The sequence below is a fragment of the Cygnus olor genome, chromosome 10 (assembly GCF_009769625.2).
Source record: "Cygnus olor isolate bCygOlo1 chromosome 10, bCygOlo1.pri.v2, whole genome shotgun sequence".
NCBI lineage: Eukaryota > Metazoa > Chordata > Aves > Anseriformes > Anatidae > Cygnus > Cygnus olor.
In genome coordinates, this window is record NC_049178.1 from 2,738,239 (window position 1) to 2,746,747 (window position 8,509).

General features: G+C 51.4%; 1 protein-coding gene across 7 annotated transcripts in view; it reads left to right on the top strand.

The window, feature by feature from the left end:
• Window positions 1-7,632, top strand: part of PHF2 (PHD finger protein 2) — a 104,766-nt gene extending 97,134 nt beyond the window's left edge. For 5 of the 7 annotated variants that reach the window (XM_040568187.1, XM_040568193.1, XM_040568189.1 and 2 more), the window contains 4 exons: window positions 1,484-1,579; window positions 2,500-2,609; window positions 3,804-4,065; window positions 6,718-7,632. In XM_040568187.1, the coding sequence (XP_040424121.1) occupies window positions 1,484-1,579; window positions 2,500-2,609; window positions 3,804-4,065; window positions 6,718-6,806 (557 nt within the window). In that variant the 3' untranslated portion in view covers window positions 6,807-7,632. The remainder of the gene's footprint in view (window positions 1-1,483; window positions 1,580-2,499; window positions 2,610-3,803; window positions 4,066-6,717) is intronic. The other 2 variants (XM_040568191.1, XM_040568192.1) reach the window with 1 other exon arrangement.
• Window positions 7,633-8,509: the final 877 nt, after the last annotated feature.

Genomic DNA, 8,509 nt, shown 5'->3' on the forward strand with positions numbered 1-8,509 from the left:
GTAAGGGTAAAATCGCTAGTGAAGTAACAAATGGCAACGGGCAAGAAAATCAAATGCCTGTTAAAAAATATACACACACAAACAAACAAAACTTCAAAGTAACGGCTGGGACAAAGTTTAGATAGTTGATGTTTTATCCCTGAGGCCTTTGAAGGGTCCTTTGGTAGAATGGTTTGCATTTATCTCTTGGCCACTAGTAAATCAAGGAATACAGTTTCCAAGGTCTGCACAAATGGCATGTCGTCTCGTTTCTCTCTGCCTAACTGTGCTGGAGTCACAAGGGCCAGGAAGGTGAGGTGCCAAATGAAGTGGTTGGCTTCCCTGGCACTGGGAATTCTGCTTGCACTAGGCAGGCTCACAGTAAAGGCTGCTCCCTGCTCCTGGGGGAAGAGCAGGGGATGTGGCAGTAAAGGAAGCTGCCTTGGTGTGCTCTGTGCATGAAGGGAACCATGAGTCACTGCGGTGTGAGTTGCACTTGCAGGTATTGCTGTCCAGCGAGGATGCTGTTCAGACAGCCATGAATGTGAAAAAGTCCTACAGACATCAGAAACCAAGCGTGGGAGCCAAGATGTGTTGTGATCTCTCTTGCATGTCTCCTTGCTGTGACAGCTGTCCATGCCTGGTAATATCAATGGGCCATCCCCATGCTGAGTCATAAGTAGGACCACTGCTACTGCGATAGAGATACATGGCAGATCACACGTATCTTAGCCAAGTTGTTGTGGATAGGAGTTTGTGGGAGGTCTGTAGGATCTTTAGGAGTGTATCAAGTGACCAGGGTACTTATCTGCAAGCTGTGTTAGCGCTGGGCCTGATATCATACTGTGCATGTGAGAGAGCCTCCTTTGAAAACATGGATCAAGGCTTGCTTGCATCTGGCAAAACCTAAACCCGTGGGAACAGGAAAAAATCTGAGACATGGCACCAAGTCCTTCCATGCAGTCCAAAGACCAGTCCCTTAACAAAGAGGTGGCTGTCTCCCTGTGAATCATAGAGTGGCTCACTTTTTCCCAAGCTTTTGAAGAAAGGTAGAAGCTCCTCTCATGGCAGGAGTACCCACACACCTACACGTGTTTCTTTGATGCATGAAGATTCACATCTTGTCTCGCAAGGGGTTATGAGAATTGCACTGGCATGTCTTCAATATTAGTCTAGCTTGGGATAAAGAAACTTGTCTGTGTTTCTTACAGCTGTGCCACCACTACACAGACAAGATGAAGACTGATTTTTGCTGTTTGAGAAGTTTATCTGTGTATCCTAAAAGTAGCTGGTCGCAGCTTAATGACAGCAGCTTCTAAAATGCAGTGTGTGGATGAGAGCAGGAGAAAGTCTCCTGATTGTTGCAGCTGTGTTACCTCTGGGGGACATTGCTCTTCTGAGCTGTGATACCTGCGGGCACCATACCTGTACAGAGCAAGTGGATCTGTGTGCAGCACAGAGCTGTCACCCACACTGAAAGTATTCTCTTTGTTTCCTACCGTAGTTTACCCTTCTCTTGAATCGGATGAAGATAATCCAGTATTCAAATCTCGATCAAAGAAAAGGAAAAGCTCAGATGATGCCCCTTATAGCCCAACAGGTAAGTCCATAAAATCTGTGCTACCCAGACTCAGACTAAGGCATGCAGGTCCCTAATGAACCAGCCATTTTTCAAGGAATGTGGAAACTGTAAGACCACAACTAGCAATTTCTCTGTAGTGTGAAGGATTAATCCTTTCCAGCACAATGGGAGGTGATTTCATGTGCTGGGACTCACACCGACCAGTGTTAGCCTTTCGCCATCAATCAGCAGGAAAAAGTCATTCCTGGATGGGTTGTTTATTTTTCTTCATGCTCTTGGTGAAGGAATGATTGGTGGCCACCTTAGCAGTGGTGTAGTTGTGAAACCACAGACAGCTGAGTAGCCCTGGCTTTTAGGTGTTGACCATGTAGAGAGAAATGACAGGGAATGTGGTAATGGTCTCCTCTGGGTTCGGCCAAAGCTGATGGTCTGGAAGGGTGTTTTTGTTGTGGCTCACCAGAGGCAGTATAAGAGGCCAGGGGGTTCCTAGACCCCGCTTTGCTGTGGCCCACTAATGGGGGAGTCTCCACAGCTTGCTGTGTGTGACAAAGAAGCAGTGTCTCAGCTCGTGGCACTGCGTGTCCATCCCCAGCAGATGGGGCAGTGAATGCTGTCCATTTGGAAACGATGCTAGAGTCATTCATACCTGTAGTAGGCAGAAATCTCCCATGGCTTCAGCTTCAGGAAGCTGCATCTGCCTGTGAGGTTACTTGGCTGTGTTATATCTTTGTTGGCAGCTTCTCCCCAAACCGCTGTGACTGGGTGGAGGCTGTCAGCACCTCCTTCTTCGTACACATCCTGGGGAAGGAAGAGCAGAGGCTGTGGCATCCCTGGCTCTTCCTGCTCAGGAGGGCAGAGTCTCGCTGCCCAGTGTGTGGCTCTGCTGCTCGTCTGGGCACATGCTGCATGTGTCTCACCTACACCTGCTTTCCTTGCAGCACGAGTTGGCCCCTCGGTGCCTCGACAAGACAGACCGGTGCGAGAGGGTACAAGAGTCGCCTCCATTGAAACAGGACTCGCCGCTGCTGCTGCAAAGCTGTCACAGCAGGTGAGGTTGCTTGGGAAGTAGTAGCTGTCAGGAAATGAAAGCAGCAAAGTCATGCCCAAACAGCAGCAGTGTCAGCCCTTCTTAGGGTTTATTCATGTCAATAACACAAGGGTCATCAGTGTCAGGTGAAATAAATGGGAGGAAAGTCCTGTAGTGTTGCAGCATACCTGACAAAGCCACAGCACAGGGCAGGCAGTGTATCAAGAGTACAGAAAAGCATGAGAGAGCAACCACAGCTACCTTGCAGGCTAATGGTAGAAGGAGGGTCCCTGAAAGGAGTGTGTGAGAACAGTGTATTGATGTGTATTTGAGAGTCTGACTGGTGTGATTGCCTTGTCCGTGGAAATTGGCTGCTGGGAAATGTTAGGGTTTTCTCTCAAAGCTTTGGTGAACCGAGGATAGCTAATGTCAGTTTAACATAGATATTGAGGCATTTCTGGGTGTTGGTAAGTGTCCTTTGGTCTCTGGAGATGTCATATAGATGCTAAGTGCCCCATGCATGTGGGCCCCGCAAATGTGACAGAGCAAGTCGTGAAGGTGATGAGGTCTGCTGGAGCCACGTTGGCGAGATGCCTTGGGGAGTTGCTGGAGTTGTGGCTTTTGGTGGCATTGCGCTTTTGTGATGGGTCCTGTTGGGTAGAAGAGCTCCAAGAATGGTAGCAGAGTTTCAACAAGAAGTGGATTTGAAGGTAGGCAAGGGAAACAGGATCGTGACAGACCACTTTTCTCATGATGTGTAGTTAGTTGTAGGTGGCGAGATAATGTGTCTTAGCAAGAAGCAGATTCAGTGAATAAGTGGGGTGCTTAATATCCTCCATGCTATTGTGAAAGTGTGTGAAGATTGAAGATAGGAGATGCCAGTTTATGTGGAACATCAAAAGGTTTGTTCATGCAAAACCACGCTGGTCTCCCAAGGCAGGGTCGTTTCGGTCCTGATTGGCTCCTACTCGCCGCAGTGTGCACAGAGTTAACAAGCAAGGAGGCTCTGCACAAAGCACAGAGAGGCAAGAAAGGCAGCGTGTGCATGCGGCAGAGATCTGTGAGAGAGATGGTATCGGAACAGCCTGAGCAGTTTGTACATGGCAAACTCCATTGTTTTTCATTGTATCAGGACCCTAAGCAACGCCGCTGGCCCTTGCCATAGCTAAAGGTCTTCTGGGGATTAATATGAGCTTCATGTTTGTCATTTTAAAGGAGGAACAAAAAGGCAAGAAGAAAAAAAATACCAAAAAGAAGCTGTCAACCAACAACGCGAACAAACCGGCTCAGGAAGGCAGCTCGCCAGAGCCGAAGCTGGAGTCACATGCCAGCAGCCTCACAGATCACGAGTACACCGCAGGGGCCAGCACCTTTGGGGTCGCCCAGCCTAACAGGGGATCACAGCCGATGGCACCCGGTGTTTTCCTCACACAGAGGAGACCCTCATCATCCTCGCAGAACAATGCCTCCGCCAAAGGTACCAGGAAACGCCTGGGGTTATGCTGTAGGAATGGGGAAGGGTGATTTGGTCATGTAATCCATGCCGTTTGCAGGGCCCTCACGTATTGTGTTTGTCATGGGTCTGTAGAATTGTTTTGGTAGATCAGATCTGGTTGGAGATCTGGCCCGTGGCCTTGGCTCCCCTGGTAGTGTGGGCCCAAATTTGTGCCTTTCTGCTGGGCTGTTGTTGCAGGGTGTGAGGCATCCTGTGCTAGGAAATGCTCCTGAGCATGCCCCAGGGTTCCTGAGGAGGACATGCAGTGGCCACGTCACAGTCCAGCCCGTCTGGTGAAGCCTTGTCAAGGGGAGGATGCATCCATAAAGGCTGCTCTGCTCAGGGCTGGGTCAGGCACTGCTGAGGTCGGCTAGTGGTTGTACAATACATGTAAAGGAGGACGTCCTGCCCAGCGCATATAGAGTAGTGCAAATCTGCAAACCTGTCCTGAGAGTTGCAACAAGAGAGCAGAGGAATGTCAAACCTTGGGAGTAACACAGCCACGCAAACAAAACCAAGAGAGGAAGAAGTCGCTTGTCTGCCTTAGGGAAAGCGTTATAAAGCCGGGGCTGTCCTGGGGTCTGGGCTGGGGCCTCCTGTTCTCTGCTTGAACTGTGCTGAGAAAGCACGATAAAGGCAGGTGTGTGGGACAGGCAAAAACTCCAGTCAAGTGCACTGTGTATGGTGAAGATCAAGTGCTCGATCCCACTGGGAGAGGCCCTGTTGTTAAAAGTGAGGCTATGTGGCAGATGTTTCCAGTATTCTGCATTTGAGTGGAGCAAATTAGAGGTAGTGTGTAGTGTCCTGCAGCCCCTTTGAGGGGTGCCAACCAGTAAAACATCAGGGCAACTGAATGGGCCATACAGGAGGATGTGTACAGCCCGTTATAGGCCCAAGGGCTCTGTCAGGAGCTGGCAAGACCCATAGCTGTCTGTAGAACCAGAGTGAAATGAAAGTATTTGCCTGGAATTGTGTCTTTGTGATGAAATGGTAACGTGAATAAAACAGGTCCAAGAGCATGGAAGATGTGATGGGAAGAGGAGTGCTGAATGGAGCCAGGCCTGGTCTAGCAGGTGAGCTGGGTGCCCAGTCAGGTCATCGTGAAGGGAGCCTGAACAGGCATGTGGATCACACCTTGCCCGTGACATAGGTCAGTCCTCAAAGGAGGGAAGGAGCCATGTGCCAAGAGTACGTGCCTGACCTTGAGGGAGAGGAGCACGTTCAGAGCCTCCAGTGAAGGGCCTTGAGTCAGCTGGGGCCACCAAGGGGACTTCAGGGCATCTCTCTTGCATGGAGCACAGGAGATCCCTGAGCTTGGGAACTAACAGGTTGGGCATCATTGGGAATGAAGGGACTGGAAGGAGAAGGTGGGATGAAGCAGAGTCAGGGAGCTCTCAGACTATTTCAGGGAAGGGAGATGACTCACAGTGAGGCAAAAGGATGAGAAATGAGGAAATTATAAATTGCCTTTGTATACTGCAAGTCTTCTGTGGCTGTAGAAGCACATTCTTATTGAGAAAAGGTATGGTGTGGAAGGTCACCACCTGCCCTTTTGGGCTGGAGCACTCAATGCAGGTGGGAGAAGTGGAGAGGAATCGAGTCTTTGCAGGTGTTGCATGTGAGTGCACTGACAGCATGATGGGCAGGGAAGCAGCTCTGTGGGTTTGTGGTGTGCCAGGTAGTCCCAGATACCTTGGAGATTCACAATGTTTCTGGCTGTAAGGTAGTAGCTGGCGAGAGGTGGGGTAGAGATCAGCTGTGACAGTTGCACAAGTCTCTGAGGACAAGCACGCAGGCAGCACAGGCCTTCCTGAATGGCACAGCCCATGAGCAAGGACTCGCGGTGGTGTTTTTCTCTCCTGAGTGTGGGGATAGGGGAGGTTGTCCTAGTTCGGTGCTTTGTAGTGCCTTGATGTTAGCCTAAATTTGTAAAGATGTGCATGTCAGTGCGTGCGTGTGTGTGTGTGTGCACCTGTACATGTATCTGTTCAGCAGCTTTTGCCTATGCTGGATGCAGATGGTCTCTCTTGGGAAAGAGAGGGCAAGGAACCACAGTGGTACATGGACTGGTGCCAGTGAGATGCCACGCAGTCTCAGTGTCCCCATGCTACAGATTCCCCCTTGAGTGTGTGCAGAACAGTAGAGAGGTGCCCAGAGGTCCTGGAGGTGCGTGCATGCCCACGGTGAAGGCAGGCAGCATTTAACAGCCTGCTGGGTGCCCATGTGAGCACGGCCTCCCCAGTTGGGGAGAGTCACTGGGACCGTCCAAACTGGGGCTGGATGTTTGCTGGGGGGCAAACTGGTTACCCACAAGCCATGAGCTGGGATGCATGTGGGCTGGGTGAGGGCACAGCACAGCAGGGCTGGCACTGTGGGGGCAGCGGGTGCCCCAGGTGTGTGACGGGACGTGCCCCGGCTGCAGTGGTGCCGCTTTGGCTCCTGTGCTTGGTGCACCGGGGAGCTGGGGTGGGAGCGGGTAAGGCCCCAGGCTTGTGGGGTGGCTGTGGCCTCGTGGAGGTGCTGGGATGGGGCTGGGCTTCCCGTGGGGAAGGCAGCAGTGGTATGGGGCTGGAGGGTCACTTTGTGTAGGGCTGGAGCCGCCCTGGGGCTCACCCGCTCCCGCTCTTCCTCCAGGAAAGCGCACGAAGAAGGGGATGGCCACGGCCAAGCAGCGGCTCGGCAAGATCCTGAAGATCCACCGGAATGGCAAGCTGCTCCTCTAGCGGCCTCTGGGCTACTGCCACCTAACTTTGGCCACCACGACGGCAACCCTTTTAACTTTCAGCGGTCGGAGTGTACAGAATCCTGCTATAAATATTTTTTAATATAGATGTCCTTTCTCAGAGTGCTGAGAGCGACCAGTCCGCAAAAAGTTAACGCACCCGCGGCGCTGAGCAGCGGGAGGCGGTGAGGGGCGGGGGGGCGGGCGGGCGGCGGTGCCTGGCTGCCGTGTAGGTGCGTCTCCTGAGGCATCCTTTTCCTAGAATGTAGCTTGTACATAGCTTTTGGAATAACGACCACCTGTTTTTTATAAGGGGAAAGTCTCTCCGGGCGCCGCCAGCCGCAGCGGCCTGTACCAGCTCTTTGCGTAACTTCTTGTACGAGGAGGGAGACAGTTATTTTACTAGCACCTTGTGGAGTGTTTCCGTGTTTTGTGACGATGTAATTTATTAATGTTTGTAGCTTTTTATATTTGTACATTTCTTATGGGCTTTGTTTATATACACACATTACCGGGGCGCGGCGCCCGCGGGGAACCAGAGCCACCCGCAGCCGTGGCGAGGGCCGTGAGGGCCGCACCGGCCTGGGCGTCGCGCCGGCTTTTTTTATTATGATTATTATTATTAGTATTATTATTTTTTCGCGACATGTACATTTCTAACAAAGTTTATCGTGGCTATCTATCTATGACGGTGTTTTATTTACCGATTCATATCAAATGCTCTTGTATCAAGTTCATGAAATCTAAGTAAACCTAGAGCAAAGTTTAAAAAAAAAAGGGAAGAAAAAAAAAAAGAAAGCAAAGTAAACTATTTCAGGTTTTGTATACATCCGCCTGGGCCTGGCCTTTTTGTGGGGTTGGCGAGGGGCGGCGCGCGGGCTCAGTGGAGGGGTGCAGGGCAGCTGTGTGCCCCCAGGTCCCCCTGCGCAGGCAGCAGGCAGGGCAGGGTGAACGGCCCGGCGTGGTGCTCTTGGTGCTCTGCCCTCTTCCCCCTGCTCCTCATCAGCAGGGGCAGGCAGGCAGGGAGCTGTGCTGCCCCTTCACAGTCACACCACAGTGCTAAGCCAGTGCTCCAGCTGCAACCCTTAGCACCACCTCTCTTTGCTGAAATGCCACCAGAAGCCCTGGCTAGTTGGACGTGGTCTTGATTCCTGTCCAGCCCTACCCACCCCTGAAGGGCAGTTGCTTAGTTTATGTCCTGGCAACACACACCATGGTCCACACAGACACACCTGCCCACTGCCCAGCACTGCTCTCATCATTTACCACCCTTGGTCAAATATACACGCTCATTTCCCTCTGCTTCCTCCCTCCATCTTGGAGGTCACCAGGTGCTACAGCCTTCCCCCTTTTTCTCAGTCATGGAAAGGTCAGGTAACTCATCCTTTGCTTTTCTGCCAGTTGTCCTGATGGACCCTTCTGTCCCTGGTGCTGTTTTCCACATACTCCTTCATTATCACAAGAGACTGAATGTGGTGTCCATAGACATGTGCAACCCCTGCTGTTTCTGCAGTTCTCTTTCATAACACAAGGCTGTTTCTGTTTACATCTCCTACACCCTGGCTGCTCCCTTGTTCTTGGCCATATTATGTGGACAGTGACGGGAGCTGACTAACCTGCACAGAATTACCCATTACCCTATCAGACATCCCCAGCACGCTAGAGGTGAATATTGTGGAGTCGCAGGTAAGCGTGATGCGGCCT